Raw genomic sequence first — 27,686 nt, 5'->3', positions numbered from 1 at the left:
ATGGGCACTAATGGCTATTCTTCACTCTTCGGAGTGTCACATTACCAAATGTTACGCGAACCTTTTGGTTTTGATTGTTTGCCTTGGAGTGGAAAGTTCCCCACTGAAACGCCCCTCCTACTACTAAGGATCTAACATGTACAAATTGAAAAGAGTCAGAAGAGCCTTTCACACACTTGGGGGATCAAGCTGCACTCGCTGAAAATGACCACCGGCGTGGAGCGACTATTCGACGAACTTGGACACTTTAAAAGGTACCATTTGTTCCCGAACGGTACATTGATAAGTACATTGATAAGTCATTGATTGGGAATGGACACACATATCTGTTAATATTCACACCAAATCATAGTTATATCATATGAATGATGTGGGATTTGAATTTTGTTGCCCTTTAATAGAAGCGCGTAAATGCTCGCGTGCGCTGTTGAAGACGTACACGAATAATGTTTACAATTTTACATTAAAGGTTTGCTTAAAATGATAATGTAGATACTTATTTTAAATTATTTACATTTACTTTAAACTGCAGGAGAAACTGTAGGTTACCTTACAATATAGGATTTTAGCCTATACAAGTCAGTAGGCTAGACTACATAAGTTTTAAAATTGGCTATTGTAAAAAGAAAAAAGAAAGAAATAAAAAAGCCTATAATTAACAAGGTAATAAGTATATACATTAATGAAGAGATATTGTTAAACTGCATGTTAAACAGGATATCATAACTGTCAACCACAGCAGCATTTTTATTGTTAATTTAACAGTCACTGCACTGCATAAAATATCATTGTAAACAGATTTGTATTGCCTGCATGTCAATTAATGTATGTCAGTATTTGCACAAGCTGGCAGTGTTGTCCTTAAAATTACTGTTTGTTTATTGAATATTTGATGTATTATTGATAATCAATGATGTGTACATGTCTTGTCACTCTTGCACGACTTCCAATTTATCCTTCTACTTTCCCTTCAGGTTTCAGGCATGTCTCTATTTTGCTGCTATTTTCCAGGCCATCTCCTGTGGAATACATTACCTGGCCTCGGTTTTCTTAGTTGAAACGCCTAAATTTCTTTGTGACACTCCAAATATCACAGACATTCTATATAGAAATCACTCATCAACCTCTCTGGCAGATATCTGGACTCACTACAAGCCAGGTGATGGGCCAGTGGTTGTACGGACAGCTAGAGGAGACCAGTGGGAACTTAGTCCTTGTTTAAAAGCGCTGCGGCTTGATGCCATCAATTTTCAATATGAGTTTTTTGGGAACAAGACTGTGGAGTCATGTGGTGGCTTTGTCTATGATCACAACGAGGTTGAGCAGAGCATCGTAACAGACTGGGACCTGGTGTGTGAGAAGGAGTGGCTGGCGAAGCTTTCACAGCCAACGTTTATGCTGGGAGTTTTGGTTGGAGCCTTGGTGTTTGGGGATGTCGCAGACAGGTAAATTGTCTGTTGCATCTTACTCACACACACACTTACAAACACACACTCAGAACTTGAAAGCAATATTAGTAAGGACCTCTCACAGACACAGTGGTTCTCATATTAACATAAATATATTTAATACACACCACCCCTATTTCAAATAGCAAAGACCATTTCAAATGTGCTCACGAGTAGAGTTTTGACAATTTTCACTATATTTGTGAGGACATTTTCAAAAAATGCCAAAACTGCACATAATCAAATGCATTCAGAGCAATGGAGGGACAAAAATTACAGATAAGCAAATGAGACAAATTATTACAGTGTAATACAGTTACCTTCATCAGGGCAGTGAATAAAAGTTACCATAAGACTTGAGATGTGTTTGCAAGAACACAGCATGGTCAGCAGCACAAACAGGACTGATCTGTTATTTAGGACAGAAAAAGAGAGAAGGTTGAACAAGATAAGTGTAATCTATGCTACGGTACTAAATTAAACTTGAACATTTAATATTGCAGCATGGTTTACAATTGGCAAATATTTGCTTCTGCGGTAAGAAAACTAAGAGCACAGAGAGCAGTACAGGATGTGAGATATGCAGATAGAGACAGGATAGCACTGGTTCACCTTACAGAAACAGGGAATGAAAGTCGATTTCCATACTGGATACCACTGGATATTTGATCATGTTCATTTTACAGATTGGTCAAGGTTGTACAGAAGTAGTAGCTCTAGGAACTATTTGGCTCTAGGAACGATTAAACGAATGCATAGGAATGGAAACAAATGTGGAATGGTCAAAGGTGAAGTAATTGTGGTGTACATAAGTGAGAGATTTGCATGCAAAACAACCCATTGGTTTGCCTTGATATTGCAGTCGGCCTGTTTATCTTTAAACAGCTTTTCACACATAAATATCAAATTGTGAAGAGTGAATCTTACTTACATTAACTGGTACAACCAATCTCTTTCATACCAGGTGTTTGGATATAAAGCAAAAGTTTATATAAAGCTATTTTGTTGTCTGAAGCTTCCTAAAGTTTTCTGTTTTCTGCAAGTTTTAATATAAACATTTTTGCTTTCCCATTTTCCAGAATTGGTAGACGGCCCATTCTGATGGCTACCAGCTTGTGCCAGTTTATTTTTGGGGTGACTGTGGCCTTCACAGGAAACTACTACCTTTTTGTGGTGATGCGTTTCCTTCTTGCCATGGTAAATGAATTGGTCCATGTTCATAATACTTACATTCATGCATGCACATTCATGCTCATCACAGCTGAGAAGCTCCAGACATAAATGGCTGAAAGAATAAAAAAATATTGTGAAAACTGACTCGAAAAGTCATTCTATTTTCATTAAATTAAAACACAACAAAGCAATTTAACACTTTATAAATGATTTCCTATTCCTATAACTATTTAAATTGTAGTTAAGAACAAACAACAACTTCAGCCCTGTTAAAAAAAAGCATCAGCCTCTTGATTACCCGGCTGCTCAAAGCAGAAGTAAATCAATTGTAAATGTTTCAACTGCTTTAATACATTTCCTGGTCTCTGATGTTTTGATAAAGATATCAGGGTATTTATTTAGAATTATTGATTAGCTGTGTCTGATTAGAAGTGCCAGAAGCACCCTTAACCCAACTCTCTGTCTCTCTGTGTGTTGGCAGGTGTCGAGCGGGTATCTGGTTGTAGTCTTTGTGTATGTGACAGAGTTTACAGGAAATAAGGTGCGCACATGGACCTCTATGCATGTGCACGCTGCCTTTGCTGTGGGCATCATGGTAGTGGCTCTGGTAGGGTATCTTGTTCGTGTCTGGTGGATCTACCAGATCATCCTCACTCTCAGTACCTCTCCATTCTTGCTCTACTGCTGGAAGTTTCCAGAAACACCCTTCTACCTAATGGCTAAAGGGCGGTACAAAGAAGCCCAGGAGCTGCTGGACACCATGGCCTACTTCAATGGCCTGCCACCCACCCTTAAGGTAGACTCACTCTGACAACACAAAGAATTCAGTTCCTGCCATGAATCATACCCAGACTTCTGGTAAAATTTTTCAGAATATACCAGAATATACTTTGATGTTAAACAGCATTACCCCACATTATCACGCACTGACTCCACGTTAAAATAAGGAAATTGCAAGAAAAGTGACTTGCAAAAAGGTAGCATGAATTGAAATGCAGTTTTAAAAGAAGCATTTTAAAACTCAAAGAAAAATAAATATCACAAAGCAATTGCTGTCAAAAATCTGTTGCCAGCATTTGCGCGGATAGGGGCAAACCTAACACATTTGATCACATTATTTACATTTAGAAATTACTAACCTAGACCAAAACTAGGATCATAATGCTGAGATACTGTAAACTTTAGAATGAAATATTTTAGGTGCTTGATTGAAAGATTAGAACAGTTGTGGAAGGTAACGGATATGAGAGAAAGTGGTATTGTTAACAGCTTGTGTTTATTTGCATGTATCACTCATCTTAGGTGTCAGAGCTAACTTATGAATGTGATGGAGCGCTGTTAAAGGATAATAAGCAATCAGGTGGGACCGCAATGGAAGTCGAGAAGAGGCTAAGCATCCTGGACATGTTTGGAAGCTTGAAAATGGCTGGTCGCAGCGCCACCTGCTGGGCTATCTGGTTCATCGGAAGCTTGGGATACTATGTTTTCAGCCTGGGATCTGTCAACCTGGGAGGAAATCAGTACATCAACCTCTTCCTGGCTGGTAATGGACTGATGTGTGTTTATGTTTGTATGTGCTAGCATTTGTTCTCAAGAAGGTTTGGATGCTTTAAATGGAATAACTCGTGGGTTTTTTTTTTTTTCAGATCAGAATCATCGTTTATTCACCCTTATGTCATTCCAAACCTCAATCACATAATTTTTTCCATGGAATATAAGATAATAAACTGTTGGTCGACAATGAATGGAGAGTGTAGCTTTTAAGCTTGTCGGAAAAGCACCATAAAAGGATCATAAGACATTGTGCACTTGTCCTTAACTTGAAAGCTTTAATTGTAAAATTAAAATGTTGTACTTTTTGGGTGAGCTATTCTTTAAAGACAAAAATAAGTTTAAATGAAAAATAGTATAAGAGATACAAAAACATGCAAACACATCTACTAGCATGATGCCTTATGTATTGCATTGCTGGATTTTGAGCATTTCCACTGAGTTACCTGCAGTTTAGTTTTAGTAGTACTGAAGTGAACAGCACTTAACTATCCTTTATTTGACTGTTACTACTGTAGGTGCTGTTGAGATTCCGTCATACTTGATCGGCTGCTTTGCAATGGATCGAGTCGGCAGGAAGAAGACATGTGCCCCGGCTCTGCTGCTCGGTGGAGTAGCCTGCATGCTCATTACTGTGGTGCCCCAGGTATGAGATCACGTGTGTGTGTGTGTGTGTGTGTGTGTGTGTGTGTGTGTGTGTGTGTGAGCATCCATGTGATATATGCACACTGTGATATAGTAGTACACTGTTAAATTCACGATGAAATGGAAGTAGCAACAAAGCTTACCTTCTGTATTGTGACATACAGTACAGCTGAGTGAAACAGATTATCTAAAAAGATTAAATGTAGGGGGACTTGGTTCTATGTTGTTGATTGGATTTTGAGATGTGAGAGGGGCAGATGAATGCAAGCTTGCATGTGCAGGTTTGAGCGGACTAAATGATTGGAGAAGTCCTGAGTCACCAGAGAGAAGCCTGTCGTTTTTACTGGAATATTCAGTAATGAGATTTTGATTCGACATAAAAAAAGAAACATACACACAGATGAATTTTTGTTACAGTGTAATTATACAATTAAGTACTAAGTAATAGTAATTAACTACATGTACTTACTATATAATTAGGGTTAGGGTTAAGGTTTGGTTGCATGTAACTATGCATAATTGACTGTAATTACTATAGTAACTACATGTAAAATGTGAAACAGGGACACTGTAAAATAAAGCGTTACCAAATTATGTTATAATGAGATCAATAACGTGCACTTAGAAAATAGATAGAAGATAGATAGATTTGTTTCATGCTGACATTAACATATATGTTAGTTTAGGTTTTGATAAACTGTTAAATACATTTGGAAGGAAGCATGAAATGTATTTAGAGTAAAGTATAGAGAGAGAGAGAGAGAGAGAGAGAGAGAGAGAGTGAGAGAGAGAGAGAGACTGAAATAGTTATATATTCTTTCTTTTCTAGGCTATGTATTTACTTTTCATAGCAGGGCCACAAATTTTTAAAATGAGTCATTCAAATTTCTAACAAATTGTGGAAAATATCAATCTGGCTAAATCAACTTGACAGCTGACCATAACTCGTGATTTTAAGTTGTTTTGATAGATCTAGAACCAATATGCAACAAGTTGCATCATCATCATATTGGAGAAACTGAGTGATTATTAAAATGAATGATTAACCCTGGCAAGAGAGGACATGTGTGTGTGTTTGCTTTTCACATGGTAACTGGGGCAGCTGCGCATCAGTCTTTTTTTGTTTGTAATGAACCTTTTTCCACCTGCTTTCTCAATTTCTTTCACTCTTCTTCCCTATAGTGCTTTAAACAGCAGAAATGCATTCACTGCATATGATCCAATCCATATGAATCAAGTTTTGATTTCTACCCAAGCACAAGAGACATTATATATATTTACTCTCAGTATACATGTAACTCTGTTGATTCAGCTGACAAATGTATTTTTTTTTTATTGTGATAGGTTGCATGTCTGTAATTATTATATTTTTGACTCTTTCGTGTGCTGAAGACACGTGAGTGTGTTTGTGAAACGATTGGTCACAGCATACACATCCCACTTCATTAACCAAAGAAAGTGACTGTGTAATTACTGCAACGAATTACTGGCAGATTTATTGGTCTAGCAATAAGGTTTTAAGCACCATCTATTCTAATTAGATGTGAATGCAGCGCAAAAGTTTTTGTCGATGATACCCCAGTTCTTCTTTTTTCCTCATTTTAATTTCTACTGTCTGGTCCCTAGACACATTCACTTGTGATATGACAGTTGAACCTCATGAAACTCCCAAGTAGGATTTTGTTATTCCTTGTTTTTGTGATTGGTAAGAGCATCCACAGTGGTGCAGGTCATAACAAGCCCAAAACCTTATTGTGCATGTCAAACTTGTCTTGCTTGATTTTAATAATTAATAACAAGCTGCATGTTACAGATTGCTTCAATGCAGATATCCATATTGTTTTATCACTGGTGTCACAAGACCTGCGTTTAACCATCTGTGCATGTGATTTATTTTTACATACTAAATTAATTTTAACATGTTTGACACAGTAGTCATGTCCGTATGTTTTCCTCTCTCTGTGCTGTAGTTGGTTTCAAGTGTCAACTGGACAACTTTACCCTTCTGGTCAGTGCCAAACTTCAGTTTAACTTAAAATAAGTGGCTTGAATTATAGATCTGCAGGTGTAAGATAGTCTTCTCGAGAGTAATACATGTATGCACATGCCTTGTATGTCAGTTTAGCAATGCTGTTGGACGAAAGGTTAAAAAAGTAAAAATGTTTCAGTTGCTATAGCTCACACATAACTGAATCAGAATCAAGACATTTTACTGCTTTTAACCCTCATGGTTGTTAAACTTTGCAATTTATAACGATAGTGTCTAAAAAGATTAGCTTATTCACAAAACGTTGCACTATTAGTATACATATCAGCGACTCTTTCTAGCTTACATTAATCCACCAGTAGGTGGCGGAAAGTTACAGTACACTTTATGATAGAGTCATTAAATCATTTAGCCGATTCGTTCCAAACACTTGCTGCGTCCGATTATCGCCTACTCTTAACTTGAGTAGGTAATTGTTTTTAATAAGTAGTTACTTCACAATTATTAAAAAAGTATGTTCTAATGAATGTGTGTAGTATGAAAATGTGCTACCAGCTTCACTACCTTTTACAAATGGACTCATGGGATAGTAAAGTGTCCATTGAGAGAAGTAGGATATCCAGGTACTGTTATGAATATTGTGAATTTAGACATGCTACTCATTTCACCTTAATATAGTAAGGAAGTATGCATGTTCAGATACAGTCAGTGATTTATTTAGAACGCAACAAGAGGAGTGAAGTACTGAATCGATTCAACCACTGATTTTTTGTATTTATTTTTTTTTTACCAAAAATGAATTCTGATACTACTTCATATGATATAATTTATGTTGGCTAAGCCAAAAATAGATCAAGTTACTGGCAATATTAAACTCTGTCACTTAATATTACCTTATTGTTCACTGAACTGTAAGAACCACAATCGTGCTATCAGTCTGAATATCAACATACAGCAGCACCCATTCATATATTATGCATTGATTAAAAATTCAGGTCACACAAATGGAGCAATATGAATGGTAGAAATCAAAGGATGTAAGTAAAATATGTAAACTATGGAGTGCATTTCTCAGTCAGTCTCCAAACAGCCTTGGTCACTGAAAGCACAGGCTATGAAGAATGCGTTAGTGGGATGATATTCCATCAGGATCACGTCACCCCTCATAACTAATAGCTGCACTGCTGACACACTGAAACGGCCGAGTGTGGCGTGAGTACAGCCACCGTTGCTCCAAAAATGTATAAATAGACCTGTCATCTAAGTGGCTGTTTATACATATGGCAGCTGCCTGCTTCTGAGAGGGGATATGTCTTGGGGACGTTTAGACTTCGTGAGCCCTATGACCTGCTACTGGCAACCACTTTCAACAGCTGATGAATAAAACATTGTTGCTGAGTGATTATTGAGATCAGTAATTATATTATATATAAATATAGTTTCACTGTGTTTCTCTCTCTTTGTTTCAGGATATCGAGGTATTGGCTATAGTCCTAAGTATGACAGGGAAATTCGCCATTGCCATTGCATTCGGCCTGATTTACTTGTACACCTGTGAGCTTTACCCCACAACTATCAGGTATTTGTTGTATTAATACACTAAAAGTCCAGATTGTCCACATTAAAGGCTAGAATACACTACATGACTTGTGTATCATGATCTGAACAGATCATAAACTTGTCAACATATAAACGTTAGAGAGAAATACGGGAAGCATGCACTGAACGACCAGACTTTTTTTAGGACACAAATTAAATCAATGTGTTCTAAAATCAGCTCAAAACATAAAAAAAAAAAAAATGTGTCTGTTCACATCATACTTTTTTTTTTTTTTTTGGTTAAAGCTACACTGTGTAATTTTTTAAGTTGATTCTTAGCAAAAAAACACTTTGTTCTTTCAAAATGATATGTGCTCATTAATGTGTAATTACTTCTACCAACTAATCAAGTATTCTCGTAAGCGTAGAATCTGCCATTTAGAATACATATGAGCGAGTCGCTCGAATGGCGGCAGCCATGTTGCGCCTCCATCTTGAAAATACATTAGCCAAAGAGGGACATACCTGGAAATTCAAGCTTCGCCTTTCGCGTTCTGACACTCAGTGGCACCGTGACGAATGCGAGGGGGAGATTACTCGCGACTGCCGGCAGATTTGAAATAATACGGCCACCGTAGGAGTTAAAACGGCCTCGGAATGGGAGGGGCTAGAAAGTAATATTCAGTTGGTAGTCATAAACAATTTCACCTCTAGATGGGAGAAAATCCTACACAGTGTAGCTTTAAGTCTAACTGCCCAAAATCTGCAGACTGGCTCTGACTTCCAGCGACTAGCGTTGACTTGTCAAGACTGCAAAAAACTGTGAATTCCAGCCTTTAGGCTGCCTATCACTAACTACCTCACGATACACACTGTCTGCAGGTTACTGTAGCATAAAACACTCTGATACATTACAATATCATAATTGGACTTGATTAAACTGCACCAACAGTTCAATCTCTCTAGTTCGTTTCACTTTTATCCAGTATCGCTAATTTTCAATAACAATATTTATAATGTTCCAATATAAATCTAGTAACAATATATTTCATCAGTTTCTGAAGTTCACTAAACAGTAGGATGATTGTTACATATATGCCGTATGCTTTCCAGTGATTATTTGTATAGACACTATATTTATCTGGTTCGGCAGGTCTCTGGCTGTAGGCAGTGGTAGTATGATGTGTCGGGTGGGAAGTGTAGTGGCTCCTTTCTGCGTTTACCTCGCTGACATCTGGATCTATCTGCCTCAGGTATGTAACCGTAATCAAAATCTTCGGTTGACTGTGGTCAATTGTGTAAGACTCTAGAACTGAAGCATGATACAACATGAACATACATTTTCTGGACTGAGCAGTGCTGCAGTAACTCTCTTATTCTGTAGCTCATTGTGGGAATTCTGGCTATCGTCATCGGGATCCTGACCATGTTTCTTCCGGAGACTCTAGGACAACCCCTCACCTCGACTTTGAAAGAAGCTGAAGCTCTGGGCTCCAAGCCCAAAACAAAGAATCCTCCAGTGGATGCACTAGAGATGAACCAAATATGAAAGCATAAATCCATTTTCACACAGGATTCCTGAAAGTGCCTTTACTGACTGACACAGTACATACTCCAATATGAATGAGACATCAAATATTTTTTGACGTGTGCTACAATTTTTTATTTTTTTTGTAGGCATTTGTGGGTAGATGAGGCTGTGTTGTGTGTGAATGAGTTTGGATAATTACTGAAAATATTGGTGGTTTTTTGATTTTGATTTGATTGTGAATGTATTTTGTAATTGTTATGAAAAGTATTATCTTAATTAGGCAGGACCTCAATTTATCTAAGTATTACATTTTTGCATTTCAGTCCAAACCACTTACGCACAGACGCTTAAGGTGCTGTCACATTAGTGAAATTGTAGCAGATTTTTCCACTGTCTATGCAGTGATATATGAAGCACAGCTTACACAGATGTCCCTTTTTAGCCAATAATCCATGATCAACTTGAACCCGTAGCGAAATTCTTGTGGATTCCTATTGAAATGATTGGATTTCATTTAATCACCTAAAAGTAAATGTGGCTGCACCTTTCTAAAACATCTATTTGCATTTCCTAAATGGTTTGAATTTAAGAAATGGAAATTTAGTTTTGACTCTACAAATGTGAACATAGTTAAATGATGAACATTTCAATGCACTAATGTGTTATGGATCTTAAACTCCATCTGTTTATTGACTGTATTAGCAAAACTCAGCTGTAGAGGACAAGGAAAACTCTTGTTCATTATCAGTTAATGGTGTGATGAGTTTCTATGCATGTTGAATTGAAAGATAGACCTTGTTTTGTATGAAGCCGTTTTTACACAATTGCATCTCAGGGTTTAGCTCCAAATCTATCAGTATTGTTCATAGTAAACTGTGACTGTACTTTATAATACTTCAGAACTTTATGTTTATGTTTACTCTTCCTGTCCTGTTATCCCTCACTTTGCTTGACATGAGGAATGTATTGTTTAGAAGAGTTTATTAGTAGTATTAAAGGGTTCACCCAAAAATGATCACTCTTCTGCCAGAACTAGAATCGCATATGGCCGTTACCGGAATCAAGTGATTTTAGTTTATAAAGTTATAAATATGGATTTTTTTAATTTATTTTTTACAAAAATGCATCGCTGCGCCTCAGAAGGCCTGTATTAACCCCCTGGAGCCATATGGATTATGATGGATGGATGTGCTTTTTGAAACTTCAAAACCTCTATTCACTCCCATTATAAAGCTGGGAAGAGCCAGGATATTTTTTAATATAACTCGAGATTTATTTACAATTATGGGATAATTGTCATTTTTGGGTGAACTAACCCTTTAAGTATTTATTAGTATTATGTGCTATAAAGTTTTTTGTAAAGTCTTAACTTAAGGATTTGATTATTTGTAATACAGCTATCTTTTTCTCTTCAAAGACTCCATAGACTTTATAAAATTTTCCTTGAGCTCTTGAATCTTTTGTGTGTTTTTGGACCAAAAAGGCAGGGATAGTAGATTCTTACTAGTCATGTGCAGTTGTTATAGCAACACATTTGTCTAAAGAATGTCACATTAATAAAAAAAAGATATTGTGTCTAAAATAATTATTTTATTTTTATTTTGGTTTCATTAAAATTATTATATTGGCCACAAATATTGGCGATTTAAGTACATACTAAATGCCCCGTCATTTCCAGAGAACAGCACAAAGGGAATGTACTCATGGAAAAGGTGGGAAATATTTTCCAGGTTAGTTGGCATAAGGCAAACGTCTCTGATTGGCTGTGACAGAGGGGAGGAGGCCCAGGACAAATTGTGTACAGCCAGCTCTTACAAAAAAAACACACAAATAAATCACCTAACAGTGAATTGTTCGATCAGAGGTTCTGAATTTATACAAAGGAACTTTTGTGTGTTCATTTATTTATGGCCTCTTTTGGACATTCGCATTAGCACCTTTTTGTTTTGTGTATATTGGACTACTACTGTCGGCACAAAAATATTTTCACAAAATAATCTCCATTGCTATTTAACATTCCAAGTGGGCCTCCTGCTTTACACATCCTACACAACAAATTCACCCACGCATTAATTGTGGTACAGGCATTCTGCATTTCCACCTTCTGCTCACTGTATAAGTCTTTTTACAGGGGTGCCTTTATAAGACATGGGCTTTTACTCATTCGACAGCTTTTGAATGTTTTTTTTATTTATTTTTTAGGTTTTAAATCATCTTCAAAAACCACAGGGGGTCCACATTGTACCCCAATTGTTTATGTGAGGTTTGGGATATCAGTGCTGGCCTACAAACACAAATAGAAATGATCCTTTGTGGACAGGGCCAGCTGGACAATGCACTTTGACCATGAAACCAAACTAATCACGAAAACACGTACCCGCACTGGTGCCTATTTCAAAACAAACCATACGGAGATCAAAAAGGTACATTAAACACACACTGGGACTAAAACTTATAGAAAAAGACAAATTAAGTGTTAGTACATTAGAAACAAGGTGTAATGACTGAATATAACAGAAAATACAACAGCTAAATCTTTACAGTAAAATACATTTAAAATGAAGTAGGCCTATCCTTTGGAATACATGTCTGATAGTAAAAATACCATGGTAATGCTCATGCAGCTAAACCATAACTATTATTAAGATGCTTTATCAAGTGCTCACAGCAAACCCATCAAAAACAATAAAGCTGCTGAGGGTTTCCTGAAGCAAGGACTCCCACTTCTGTTGAACTTGGGGAAATACACCTTGGCCTACTATGGTACATCCATGCAAACAGTGTTTCTCAAACTTATCAGAGCACTTGCTTATCTTTTACATAGAGTTGACAGACAAATAAAACAGATTGTTCATGACAAACATCCATGAACTTCAATTTCATTAAGATTCAAGGTTCTTTTCAAATAAATAAAAAAAGACTTGCAAGTAGGCTATAAAAATGACAAATATTTGAATTATAAAAACATGGTTTAAAATAGTTTTAGACGAAGTATAACATGCCACACTCTCAACCCACAGAATACTTTTAAATCAGTTCAACAAAAAGGTTCGTTTACGTCTATGCATCATTACGCCAGTAGGTGGTGTGTCACTGTGCGAATATTGGATTCAAATGCGGCCGCCAATGCGTCCATCATTTCCCATTTCCTGTTGTATTCCCATGGGATACAACAGGTGGATCCTACCCAGCTTAGCCGACCCAGAGAATGTCTTATAAGGGGAGAACTTCAACTCTGAGTAATCTTCCGGCTTCTGAACTGGTTCCACTCTGGTTCCATATGAGGGCGCTCACAGGACGAGTGCAGAATGAATGGAGGTCTATGGAGCTATACCCCTCAAAATCCATTTTTCTCAGGATATAATTTTTTGTCTAGTAATTTGAATGCTGTATTCGAAAGGAGATGCAAAGAAATTACACATTGCTGGGTGTTAGATTTTTTAGAGTATTTGCTTTAAAAAGTCTTTTGAAATGACAATGACGTCATACACATTCGTACGACCAGAGATACTGCTTTACGGCAATCCTTCAGTCACTTTGGTGCTTTCGCGCTCTGCACTTTCTTTTCTCTCGAGGCATCGACAACACAGCTGACACAGGTAAATACACGTGCTAGAAGAGTTTTTGTTTTGTTGTTTTAAAAGACCACGCCGAAAATACACACACATGATGCCATCAAGCGGTATCTCTGGTCGTAATCAGTCCTTCACTGACCAATCAGCGTTCATTAGCAGAATGCTAGCGTGTCATGGGCAACAACAACTCAACCTGTAAGAAATCGAAAGGACATAAGTACTTGTTTCATTCAACTTTCGACCTATAACCCATGCTGAACTTGCAAAACCTACAATCAAATCTGAGATTTCTCAACGGCAATCAGGTGAAAGAGACAAATTTATCCGTCTAGCCCCATAGACTCCCATTCATTTTGCACTCATGGGCGATCGCCCCCAGTGGAACTCTGGTGGAACTACAACCAAAATTCGGTACAATAAGACTTAATAGGGAGTGGCCAGGCTCTCCGTAGACCCCATGAATTAATTGCCGAATTACATTTTTAAACGCAAGTATTGGGTTTCAACTTATTCAAATATCTAATGATGCAAATATAAAATACATGATTACAAATAAAATGAATAATAAAAAAACTTTAAAGCTGTTCAAATGTTGACATATCTTACTAATATGCGATTATACATCGAAAGGCGTGGACTTTGTAGTCAATAGGCTTGTTCGACTTGAACCGGCGCTGCACAGACCGATCGGTGAATGACATCAAAATACCGCAAGAACGAATAGAGAGTAGATGGCTCCTTATGCTTTTCAATTGCTCTCGCGGTACTTTGAAGTCATAAACCGATCGGTCTGTGCAGCGCCGGTTCAAGTCGAACAAGCCTAGAGTCTTTCTAAGGATGCAGCCAATGAAATGTATATTCACAGTGACCACTCAAATGCTATTTGCTCGCTCTATTGTCAGTCAGTGAAACAAATGCTTCAGTGAATGAAATAAGTGCAAATAATCGCACGAAAATGATCCAGAGATGTTCTTATTTATGCCTAGGTCTGATGATTTGTTCACGAACAAAACACCATGTTTTAAATAAATAGTAATCAATCCTTACACAAAATATAATAAAAAAGAACAAATTTAAATAATTTATCATCATAAAATAAGAAATAATTATTTGTACGCACAGATTATTAAATATTTTCATACAGCACATATGAAGAAGTCCTACAAACAACAAATGCTGTTAAAATGCTTTTATTTTGAGTGTTTTCCCAGTAAAGGTGCAGTTAATTTGTAATGTTAGCCATTTTCATTCACTTTGGGTATTCAAAACAATAGCCACTCCAGCAGTCCTTAAGTAACCTTTAGCTATCAGATGCTTTAATATTCGCCAGCTGTTAGATGTCAAAAAACAAAAATATATCTGCTGTTTTTTTTCTTCCTGAGATTCATACATGGAATGCAAAAAATACTGCACAATAAATTAAACAATATAAAATCCACATTGAACACAAAACAAGTAGGCATACACAAGTGTATACTTATCTGGCAAGTATAAGAGGAACGTGTTAAATTCTGTGAGAGCTTGTAGCTATGGCATCTATTTAGTCATGTATTAATCATTTCACTTTATCAGTATAGTTGAACAGAAATGCTCCATGAGTCTGACCTGTAATGAATATAAGTGGACCATTCTTTAGGTAAAACACACGAGGAACAGGTGTTGATCTGTGGAGCAGTATAATAATGATTTAGAAATATATGGGTTTAAAATGCAATTTTTAAAACTCAAATTTGCACAAATTTTCACATTTATATATTTTTTTAATTTTTATCCTGTTGTCAAACTTGTTTTCCTATGAGCCATCTGATCATTGTTTAGATGCAACTAGCTGGGTATTGTTTGATATCCCAGTAGTTTAACAATATATTGTACACTGCTGAGCAATACAGACTAGGATAAAATTGTATAGCTGCTTTTTAATTTTTGGGTGAAGAATTACCTGTACTTCAGGTGTGCTTAGCACATCATGTGCCAAATGGAACTTAGGAGCCCGATTTTCTGCAACGACTGAACTCAACAGATGACACTCCGAACGAAATGTTTAACATCCACATTAAACATTTTAGATGAACAGTGTGCTGAATTTGACATCTTGCAGACATTCAAAAGTGTTTGATTTATTGTACAACCACTTACATGTACAATATAAAAATAACCTTTCATAAAGACTAGCACTGAAGTTCTGGCACAGAGTTGCAGCAGGTTTCTAAAACCAGAGGAAGTGAGTGATGAGATGATCAGATCTGATTGGTGTTTTGAGTTGTTTATTTTGAGTACAACTATATCGTGCAGTAATCCTTTTCAATTTTTTCACAGGTTTGGTGCTTTGTTGTGATCTTCACTTGCCTCTACTGCGTAGTCTGAATGTGTTTGCGCGTGAAAGTGTGGGTTGAGTCAGAGGTCACCCAGGTTCCAGGTGCCTAAAAACTTCCACAGCATCTCATTCTGCTATACCACAATTAGTTCTTCCCTCCATTTTGACAATCCAACAACATCCCTGTAATTCCAATCGTGTATCATCTCACCAGGAAATGACCACAACCAACTGCTCAATTCCATAAACATGAACAAAATCGTTGTCATAATTGTTAGTTCCTTAAATAACTATTCAGACCCTTCTGTGCTCCTCTTGAGAGTGTCTTGAAGGGCCGTCCCGTTAAAAACACGGGGATCACTATTACACACCCAATTTTCGCCTGGGAATGTTGACTACCTCCTGATTGGACATAGACATCAAGCTTATGAGATCTCTGCCATGCCAAGACCTCAATGGCTAATATTCAAGGTTGAACCATCCAGATGTTGGCATCCTCTTGCCCCATGTCCTCCTCTTCCTCCTCTTCCTCCTCCTCTTCCAAAGGTTCTTGGGTCCTGAGGGCAAGCTCACGGAGGAAGTCAGGTTCATGAGCTGAGTTCTGGGAGGCGGACTTGAGGCCGATCTTCTTCTTGGTTAAATGGAACTGGTCACGAATGAAGTTGTAAAAGTCGTACTCGTACTTCATCCTTTGGTAAAGCACCTGCAAGGCCTCTATAGTCGGCATGTGCTTCTTCACTGTGCCTGTAAGGTTTCCCATCTTCCAGAATGCTGCAGAGATTTACAGAAGTATGAGCCACAGAGAAATCTACAGTATGCGATTCAAAATAATCCGTTTTAAAATGAGTTTAATTTTCCAAAACCTTCTCAGAAGATTTAAATACTGTTTTTAATTTTCTCCTTACCTCACCAGGTTTAAAAATACTCTTTCATTTTTATTCATATTTGCATTAGCATTCATTTTTTAAATGTTTTATTTAATTTCTTACACAAATTCAAAGCAATTGAATAATACACACTTGGACTCTTGTAGATGCTTAGGACATCACTAAAGTAGTGAGGTAGGAGTCTCTCCAGCAGGAGCAATACATCCTCCAGCTCTTCCAGAATCCCAACAAGTAGGAAGTTCTCTATAACGTTTTGTTTGGCCCTCTCCAAAGCCCAAACTCCAGGCTCTCTGTAGCAGACAAAGAAAAATTACATGAAAACATCCAAATATTTCAGTTTTCTTAACTGAAGAGATTCTTTGTGAAAACAGAAACCTGTGTGAGGCTCATTCTTCAGCGAAACACAAAAAAGAAGAAACCTTGAAGATTTTTGGTAACCAAACCGTTTCGGTTCCCACTGACATCCATTGTATTTTTTGTCCATACAACAGAAGTCAATATAGGGAACTGAAACTGTTTGGTTACCACCAACATTCTTCAAAATATGTTCTTTTGTTGTTTCGCAGATTGCAGAAGAAAGAAAAATCATGGAGGTTTTGAACAACTAGTCGGTGAGTGAAATTGCAGAGTAGTAATAAAATCTGCATGATTACAAAACAGCTATTTAACTCGATAATCATTACATATAGCAATACACATGCTTATATAAATGAATTATAAAACACTAACTCATCAACGTTTATACCCAAATGATGGGTCATAATTACCTGCACTGAGGGTGTTGTCCACAAAAGTATGGAACAATGTAAAAAAGGCGTGGGTTGGAGCACTCTGGGTAGTTCTCCATGATGCAAACGTTAATGTCCTGCAGTGGAGACATGGGGAAATAAGTCAGACTGACAGAGCTACAGCCAAAAAGAAAGCAGCACATTGAACAAAAAAATTGGCAAACGGAGCAAAAATTCTAAATGTGCTTAAATCATAGACATGCTCATTTTCACTGGACTATATGCTTTAATACTGTAGCAGCCCCATCCAAAGTAGCACTAATCAGTTCTAGTGAACACTAGAACTGTTCTACACTACATCAGTTCTAGTGATGCACGTACTAACCTAGGATACTGTCTAACACTTGATGGCTGCTCTGTCAAGTCCTCGTCGTCGGTTAGGAACCTGGGTGTGCTCTTTGATACCAGTCTTTCATTTGAAAGCCACGTTTCTAGCATCTGTAAACCCCCATTCTTCCATCTTAAAAATATATCTAAATTACGACATATGCTTTCAATGATAAATGCAGAACAGTTAGTTCATGCATTCATGACCTCAAGGCTAGATTATTGTAATGCTCTATTGGGTGGTTGCCCTGCATGCATAATAAACAAACTACATCTGGTCCAAAACGCAGCAGCTCGAGTTCTCACCAGAACCAGAAAGTATGACCGTATTAGCCCTGTTCTGTCAACACTGCATTGGCTCCCTATAAAACATTGTATACATTTTAAAATATTGCTGACTACTTACAAAGCACTAAATGGTTTAGCTCCCCAGTACTTGAGTGAGCTCTTAACGCATTATAGTTCTTCACGCCTACTGTGATCTCAAAATTCTGGCCAGTTGATAATACCTAGAATATCAAAATCGACTGCAGGCGGTAGATCCTTTTCCTATTTAGCACCTAAACTCTGGAACAGCCTTCCTAACATTGTTCGGGAAGCAGACACACTCTGTCAGTTTAAATCTAGACTAACAACACATATCTTTGGTCTGGCATTCATATAGAACATTATACATTTCTATTATTCAAATCAGTCAGATGATTATTAGGCTGCATAAATTAGGTCAGCCGGAACCGGGGACACTTCCTATAACACCTGATGTACTCGTTACATCATAAGAAGAATGGCATCTACACTAGTGCTAGTCTTTCTGTTTATTCCGAGGTTTACTGAAGTCAGCTGGATCCAGATCAGATGGTGGACCTGCGCCTGGACCCATCCATAAGGCATCCCTGAAGTGCCAGCCTCATCAGCCCTGTGAAGGCCTCATCGACACGACAGTCATCGGCACTGATCCTCAACAAACTCGTCTCCATACCGGCGTGATGACTCTGACTTCCAACCAGATGGAACTGGATAAATATTCTGAATGTTCTGATCCAATCTGACTTCTGATCTGTAATGCTGCCTGAATCATAATCATACACTGTTTTTTGTTGGCCAGAGGAGAACTGGCCCCGACTGAGCCTGGTTTCTCCCAAGGTTTTTTTTCTCCATTCTGTCACTGATGGAGTTTTGGTTCCTTGCCACTGTTGCTTTGGCTTTTGGCTTGCTTAGTTGGGGACATTTAATATTCAACAATATTACTGATCTGCCTTACTTAAGGTGGACGATGACGCAATTTTCTTCTAGAAACAAACTTTGTTGTATTATTTTCATGTCATCACTGTGAAGCTGCTTTGATACAATCTGTTTTGTAAAAAGCGCTATATAAATAAAGGTTAAAAAAACCCACAAGGGGGCACCACTTACACAAGTTGTGTCTTCTGAAAGTTATGTGACGCCACTGACAGTACATCCAAAACACAAACAATCACTCATCTGTAACAATGTTTTATCACTTTATTTGATCCCAAATCTATAATCAACACTGGGAACATTAAATGGGAAGATATGCAATCCATGGAGACTCGTATGCACACTTATTTAAAACACACAACAGGAGAGGCCTATGAAACCAATGTATTTTATTTCCATTTTTATCTAGCAAAAAGAAACCAGACTAAAGAAGTCCTGAGATAAATATGCCTCTCCCTTGTTTAATTATCAAGACTACAATACGTGAAGTCCTCAGAGAACAATATCGACAAGAATAAAAAGATTATATGGAAAAACGGGAGAAGTCGATATGAAGTTTTCCTCAAAACAACAATGCAGCCAACGTTGCTATAATGATGAAACTAGATGAGAACATGCTGAAAAGTAGATGGTCAAGATGACATTTCTTGGAAAAGAGGGCAATTTGTCAAGTTAACAGCCTCGTCTCTAACTCGTGCACGAGAGAGGTTACGTAAAGAGCACATAGCCATGAGGCTCCAGACTCCACGCACTCCTTCCCTTTCATGAGCCCCAGGTGGGGGAATCACATGCAAGCTGTGGGTCTAGAAGAGAAGGGCCCTCATGCTGGCAGGTAGAAAAACATACTCTTGAGCTATTTCAGCATTAATCTTTCACCGTAGAATGGCCTTTACACACGCCACGTCAGTCGATATGTGAACGTTATTTCTCCGCCTTAGCCCTAATTCAGGAAATTAAAAGGTCCCCTAAAGATGAAACTCGTTTGCAATACACGTTGTTTAGTCTGGAATATTTTAGAAATTTACTTGGATTATCTCCATTTCATGACCAGTATGAAGTATGAAGGTTTTTCAATTATTAGTTACTTTCGAATATTAATGTTTCTGATAGTATCTCTGGTTTTGTTTGATCCCTCAAAATGGTGGGTGATTTATGTAATTAAACTGCAGACTTGAGTATCTTTGGAATTTTGCTAATTTTAAAGCTGGTTTCAACTTTCAGTTTTTAAATATGTCAACTGGCTTTTTTTCATTTTTTCATTCTTTTTTTACTGCCCCCCTCCCAAATTTCTTTTTTCTCATTTTTAAGCTGGTTTTCACTTTTAGAGTTTCTGGATAAGAGTCAACTGGCTTTTCTTTTTACTGTCCCCCACCCAAATTCTGTACTTTCACATTCTAAAATACTTCATATTCTAAGTATTTGAGTGCACTGTTTTCTTTTCTTTTATTCCACTAAAACAATTAAAATTGTGGTCAGATTTTAAAATGCAATTTATAAAAATAAGTCCAGGATAGATAGCACCCCTAAATCAAAGAACCATTATGAATATTCTCCTCCTTTTTTTGCATCACATCAAAACTGCCTCATATCTTAGCTTCTCTACCATTTGCCACACATGTGCACAGGTTTTAAACAGTATTGAACATTAACATACGATGGAATGGAATTTATAGGTTAAGTTAAAGCATATTCAATTAATTTAAGCATAAGCCTTCAGATAAAAGGTTTTTTAAGATTATTATGATAAACATAAATATAGTCAAATGTGTCCAAACAAAGGCTTGATATCTTGTCATGATATATATAGGTATAAGCAATGAAGAAATTACAGTAATTATGAACATCGATGCTCGGATTGGGATGTTTGCTTAAAACTTAATTCACTGATTGTGAACTAGAGCTAAAAAACAAACAAAAACCAGATTGTTGTGTTTAGCTTTCTTTCACTACTCTCTAAACGTGTTCATTTGTTGACAATATCAAGCTGATGCACTGGCGATTCCTTCAAAGCAGTGGAGCTCCAGGAGGGCCAGTTCCTTTAACAATACTCACTCTGTGTGTATCTGAATAGAGTCTAAAAGCCAAGAGCGCATCAATGTCCTTTCATCCGCATCTCCACTCACTCCCAATGGAAACACATACAACTCTGATGGATATGCACTTTGAACGCACAAATGCTATTGCTGAAAGAAAAAACAAAAGTAATGTCCCATTTGGGCTTCCGTTGACTTTTTGGTTTATTAAAAGGAAACAAGTATTTAAGTACAGAAAGCCAGATGGTCAGAAGGGTAAATGTCTGCTGAGAACAAAAGGAACAGAAATGTCATCAGATCACCAATTACGCAGCAACTTACAGAACAACATCCTCAAGCCCTGAAGAGATAATGGTGCCTTAAAGCTGAGCCATACATTTAAAACAAACAATTAAAAACAATTCAATGAGGAGAAAGATGCTGTTTGGTGGAGTGGAGAAAAAAAGAGAGTATAAAAAGAAAGAAAGTCTGTTTGGATATATGAAATGACATATAAAAAGTTACAGTAAATGTCTAGTGTGCTTCTGGCAAACATCCCGAGCAGTGAAACCGGTCAGTGTTTCTCTCTAGAAGGACCCACTTCAGCTCAGGTGACACACTTATTTGGCCTTGTGTTCTTGATTCAGTCCCAAGGTGGCCATTTCACCAAGCACCTAGGAACACAGCCATTGCAATTTACCCCTAAACTACCTCCAGATGGACGTCACCACGCAACATGCTCTGCCTCACACGAGAGAAAGCATTTTTCGGTCTAGAAACGCAAAAACACACACACAAAAAAAAAGCAAATAATAAATACTGGTTACTGTATTCATAATGCTTGGCTGTATTTGAGCAAAGCAGAGATTAGACGAGATGATAGGTTACGAAAGGAGACAAGAAGTCAGTCTGCCAGAGAAATGAGAACCTGGATGAGTTCCACTAACGGGGGTAATTTCCTTCCTATGTGCGCGCACACACACACACACACACACACACACACACACACACACTTCATCTGTTGAAACAATGTTTTTAGTCATTAGTAAACATGGGCAGTACTACAGCTTTGAAGGTCTGCCAGCATACCTCACACAAAAACAGTGTTTTTTTTTTTTTTTGTGAGTAATGACCTTACAGAACAACCGAGTTTGCTGGCGCAAGTACATTTAATTTTGATCAAAAGTGACAGTAAAGACATTTACATTGTCACCAAAGATTTCTATTTCAAATAAATACTGTTTTGAACTTTTTCAGCTTTTCCATTACATATAAGTGTTAAAAGGAAACCAGCTTGAAAAAATTCAGTCACAGCAGGTGAAAGAGTCCTAACCCCCCCTCCTTGTCTTTGTGAGCATGGCCATTCCTCTAAAACACACTTTATAAACTCACTTCACATGCTTCAAACATATGGGACGACTCTGCAATATCAAATTAGCTTGTGTTCGTGTTGGTGAATGCATATGTCTGACGTTGAGTATGTGTGTGGGCGCGTGCACATCCATTCAGATTATGGGGAAATTCCCAAGTACGTCATAGATTATTATAATTAAACTAAACTCAAAAGGAAAGATCAAAAATGAAACTTCAATAGGATACCATTTGAATGCTCATACTTGTCAAAGTTCCCAGCTATTACAGACACATAAATCAAGCAAACAGATATGTTTAGTGTGAGATAGATCACAAGCCACGGTAATCCTAAACTATAAAAACAGAGATGTGGTTAACCAGGCCTCCAGGAGGAGAGAGGATCTTAAGAAGAGGTTATGTTCTTTATAGTGAAGGTTCGATTATATTTATTGTAGTCTCTCATTAGCTAAGATAAGTTAAATTCCTATCGTAACAGAACTGCTACTGTTCTGTGTTATCTTGTTGCATACATTGTGAACTGAACCTACGAACTGAACCATGCTAACCTACCAAATCTTGACCCCTACTCAGTAGAAATATTCATAGATTAATCTCATTACACCGAGTACCGCATAAATGAACAGAGAAAGCGGTCTGGACTGAATTAACTAGTAACTTGATCAAGAAAATGTCCCAGTTAATGTTCCAGATTAATGCGTGTCTGGGAAACTGGCCATTTATGTTTTATGAAAAACAGATATAAGCCATAATCCTGTCACAATCCTTAGTCGACTGATGTAATTCTTCGAGCAATGCCAAGTTTTCATGTGACTGTCTTGAGTTTCAGAGCATTTAGCAATGCAATTGACTAAAAAACCAAGTATGACTAATCAATTCCTGAACATTCTGCTCACATTGTCTGAGCTAATTTCCGAACATACAGCCAGACTCCTGCACCCACTCTCACAAACACTCATTGTGCAACAAATTCATTCCCAAGGGGAAATAGAGTCCCCGAGTCGAGTCACTCGATGGTCACGCTGCTATTTTCTCTGTGCATATAAGTACAACTCCTATCTGTTTGAATAGGTAAATTACTAGTCATACTGTATGGAGCTCTGTTGCAGTGCACTAAACTACAGTAAGCCCTTCACATCACTATTCAGATGTTTAAGTTTGAACCTGTGCTCAACTTCAGTACTGCTGCATCCCTATAGTAACCAGCAAAAAAAAAAAAAAAAAAAAAAAGTGTTGATGCACAAGATTAACAAAGATCATGTTAAAGTTTTCTTAATAGGATTGAGTTTCCGTGCCTAATTTGGTATTTCTTTAACTACAAAGCAGGGTGTAGCTCAAGGGGTTAATTTGCCCACAAACAGTAGATATACATGCATTTATTTTTTGTCTTTTTATCCCCCTGAATGAACAAATGGCATTTCCATTTTAAAACTCAGAATAAATAATAACCATTGCTAACGCTGTGTCTACACTGGATAGGGCGCAACGCAATGAGTCCCTGACAGTAAACTGATGCTCCGTTCTATTTATTATGTACTCTATCTCTATGCACTTGCACAACTTTTGACAATGAAATAATATTATACTTTTTACAACCTGTGATGTTTTCCTCACACATTACATCTCAAGCATGCTTTTGTATCCTTGCACTAACTTTAAAAAATATATATATTTGGGGCAAAATTGATGGTTGTGGTGAAAATTAGGAAGAAGAGGAAGAATTTAGAAAGAGTCTCTGACCAAATATCTCTCGTCATCTTTCATCTGGGGTGTGCGGATCAAGTGATTCTGCTCTCCTCTCCAGTCCCCAAAACGACGAAAAAAGTAATTGGAGAGGAAACGGTTAATGGGATCCCTGATGATGTTTATGTAGACAGGCTGTTCTATCCTAAACCTGAGAAAGAAAGAGACAAAGAGAACGAGCACTGAATCGATCACTAATTTAACTGAAGCATAAAATGTGCGTCTTTATCTTGGACCTGATCAGATACATTCAGATAAATAATTCCTGATTTGCTTACCTTGTGAAATTGAGAAAGTGAACATGTCTGGTGTACAGAAAAGGCTGTGGAATAGTGCTAATGTTTCTCATCAAATCCACCTGGCAAAAAATCAACACAAATAAACAGAGATCAAAATGCATGTTACATAACCGTTCATGAGCATCTCTTCATTCAACAACACTGACAATTATGATAAATCAAAATAGCAGTCGGGTGCAACAAGTTACAATTGCAGAGCACAAAAAATATATATATATTTTAACCACTAGAAGCATCGGTTGCACGACATATATATACTTCCTGTCAAACAAATAAATAAAACACTTACAAACAAATGAATTACAGGGTATATACCAAATTAGCCATAATTAATTAAAGCTGCTGTCTTCAGTGGCTATAAAACAATTATTCTTCAGCCACAGCTGTGGATCTATTTAAAAAAACATAATAAACCATAAACGTTATGCAAGTAGTTTCAAGTTTCAAAGTGAATTTCAGAATCACACACACACATACATCTTTGTGGGGACTCTCCATAGACGTAATGTTTTTATACTGTACAAACTGTATTTTCTATCCCCATACACTAACCGTACCAATCCCAGAAAACTTTCAGCATTTTTACATAAAAAAATAAATATAAATAAATAAAAAACTCATTCTATATGAATCATAAGCTTGTTTCCTCATGGGGACTTCAACTTAGGTCCCCACAGTGACACGAGTCCCCAATGAGGCGGTGTGCATTCAGGTTGAAGTCCCCACCGGGATAGAAAAACACACACACACACAGACACACACGAAACATTCTTTGCGTGGATGGCATGTGGTGCAGTGGAAAGAAGCTGACTTCTCATTACCTTAATGTTTCATAATGAGGGCCATCTGGGGCCCCAGTCGGCCCTGATAGAGCCCATGTGTCTCTAAATGCATGTTACAGTCTCTACAAACATACCTACACAGGCATAAGGAGACTTAACAATCCCTATAACAGATCACCATACGAGGAGCGGGATGGCGTAATGCTGGTCTGGTGTGCCAGGACGGTATGTGTAGAGTGCAGCACTGGACAATAGGTTCCAGAAGTTTCTGGCTTGGAAAAGACCACCCTCAGAATGGAGATTTCATAACGAAATCTAAACCTCTTTATACCCCACATCTCCGTCAAACAGCTTACCACACTGTAACAAGTGCCCCACTTAAGCTTTCATCTTTTATCAAACGCTGCGTCAAAGCCAAAACACACATTCTGTAACAACCTGAGGAAGTGACATCATCTTAATGAGATTTCCTGTGCTGTAAACGCTTATATGGGCACAGACATGGCCATGCAATGTACAGCTAAAGTAATGATATACGAGGTGTTGGTAGAACCACATCACAAGTAACACCTCAGGTTGTGTGACACTGGGTAAGCAGTCTGTGGTTTAGTGTTTTGAGGCTAATTAAAAATGTACAGGTCTTATTATAATGACATGCCAGAATAAACATGAGTGTGACCCGATGCTTTATTTTGCTTACTAATACACAGTTTAGGTCATTATAGTTTTTTTCTAAAATGTTTTAACTGTTAAATTATTTTGGTGGAAAAATTATCATGGCTTCCACAAAAATGTTAAGCAGCACAATAAAATTAATAACAATAATAAAATAAAATAAAATAAAAAAGCATAAAGTACATTTTTTATCTATACTGTGCTGCAACTTCTCATGTCAAGCGCAAGAACATTTGAAACTAGAAAGCACTGAAGATAGCAATGTGCTGAAACGTTTGCTTGCTGGTGTCTATTTGTTTTTAACTCACATGCACTTTGCACTTTTTGCACGATGCAATTTATAAAATAAAAATGTTTTTGAAGACTTTTCCAGTCTTGAGTGGATCAGTGTGCAGTTAGCCACCCTTTTTGTTCATTGCGCAAGAACATTAACATTATGTATCTGGAATATATGACCACTGATGGTTGACAGCAGAGTCTTCAGAATTTTCATATTTGTTTGAATATGAAATACCCCTTAATGACAAAACCTTGTTCTACACAATCACATTATGATGTGAACATAATGATTGTTTAATGGAGAGGAGGTTAATTCGTACTTGTCCCATTGAAAGCTCAGACTGAACATTCCCTTTATACACACACAAATAAACTTTCTTCTCTAAATGAGAGTTTTATGACCCTTATCCCACAGATAAATTTGCATTTGTTTAGGAGACTCTGCAGATGCTCCAACACCACAAACAGGTCATCAATCACAATCACAGCTGTCAGCCAGACAAAACAAGGACTGGAAATACACTTAATGCGCACAAAGAACGTTATGCTAATGCTAACTAATTATGGACGAAGCCGAGGGGATAATTCTCCAAGCAAGGTCAATGGTTTACTAAAGATTACTAAAATTCACTTGTGCATAAATGATACACATCAAAACAAGACATTAAACCCTTATTTTATTGAGTTAAGATTGGGCCAACCCTTTAATTTATTATTATTATTATAAAATTATTTCCACATTTTAGAACACCAGTAATGTCATGCAAAAATAAAATAAAACAAGTGGAAATATGGAAATTATGAAGTGACCAGAAGTATTAAACAAATCAAAACAATCTTATATTTTAGCTTCTTCAAATATAGCCACACTTTGTCTAGATAAATATAAATACATTTATTTAAACATGTAGGTGACTGAGTGCGGTCCCACTGGATCATACGGCACCTTCACACCTTCTTTTTTGCTCTTGCTGTAGTTTCACCAACCAGGTATGGACATTTGTTTATGTAAGATTCCAAGATAAATCATCTCAGTCTCAAACAGAACACAAAAGAAGATATTTCGAAGACCGGAGGGGTCCAGATATCTTTCATTGTATGGACAAAAATACATTTAGAAAAGATCTTCCTCTGCATTCCACAGAAGAAAAAGTCAGTAAGGTTTGGAACGTCAGAGAACATTCTAAGAATATCTGATACAACACTTTCATTTGCTGTTTTCCCCTCTCTCTCTCTCATCTTTCTGAACACACACCACCGTTTAGGACAGTTAGTCATTCTGATGGCAAAGAAACCTGTATGTGTTCTGAGCTTACCCCCTGTAAACACACACATTTAATATTAGCTTTGAGTATTTACCATACATCTAACCAGTTTACACATTTGAAAACCTATGAATAATGTATCACTCAGAAAAACATTTTATTCTAGGGTTCTGGAAGGTCCTGTGCTGTCCAGAAAGAATTATGAGTGTACTCTCGGGATATAGACAGATTTCCAGTCAAAAGTGTTCATTTTCAC

At 37.3% G+C, this 27,686-nt stretch overlaps 2 protein-coding genes across 4 annotated transcripts in view; one reads left to right on the top strand and one right to left on the bottom strand.

Moving 5' to 3' along the window:
* Positions 1 to 117: 117 nt before the first annotated feature.
* slc22a16 (solute carrier family 22 member 16) lies at positions 118 to 11,452 on the top strand. Of its 2 annotated transcripts, XR_014603387.1 has the most exons (10): positions 118 to 254; positions 975 to 1,445; positions 2,528 to 2,645; positions 3,103 to 3,417; positions 3,924 to 4,164; positions 4,691 to 4,818; positions 6,788 to 6,825; positions 8,274 to 8,383; positions 9,497 to 9,596; positions 9,728 to 11,452. XR_014603387.1 is itself a non-coding variant. In XM_084090971.1 (9 exons), the coding sequence occupies exons 1-9, from the start codon at positions 205 to 207 to the stop codon at positions 9,890 to 9,892; spliced, it is 1,698 nt and encodes a 565-aa protein (XP_083947097.1). In that variant the 5' UTR covers positions 118 to 204; the 3' UTR covers positions 9,893 to 11,452. The 2 variants fall into 2 exon arrangements, 1 of the variants encoding a protein (XP_083947097.1); XM_084090971.1 differs by lacking the exon at positions 6,788 to 6,825.
* Positions 11,453 to 14,623: 3,171 nt separating this feature from the next.
* Positions 14,624 to 27,686, bottom strand: part of usta (uronyl 2-sulfotransferase a) — an 80,450-nt gene continuing 67,387 nt past the window's right edge. For both annotated transcript variants that reach the window (XM_084091724.1, XM_084091725.1), the window contains exons 4-8: positions 24,409 to 24,488; positions 24,128 to 24,281; positions 17,418 to 17,515; positions 16,783 to 16,940; positions 14,624 to 16,534 (exon numbers count right to left, since the gene is read on the bottom strand). In XM_084091724.1, the coding sequence (XP_083947850.1) occupies positions 16,230 to 16,534; positions 16,783 to 16,940; positions 17,418 to 17,515; positions 24,128 to 24,281; positions 24,409 to 24,488 (795 nt within the window). In that variant the 3' untranslated portion in view covers positions 14,624 to 16,229. The remainder of the gene's footprint in view (positions 16,535 to 16,782; positions 16,941 to 17,417; positions 17,516 to 24,127; positions 24,282 to 24,408; positions 24,489 to 27,686) is intronic.

Source organism: Abramis brama, assembly GCF_963993115.1.
Source record: "Abramis brama genome assembly, chromosome: 18".
NCBI classification, from domain to species: Eukaryota; Metazoa; Chordata; class Actinopteri; order Cypriniformes; family Leuciscidae; genus Abramis; species Abramis brama.
This window is presented reverse-complemented; position numbering and strand designations above follow the sequence as displayed.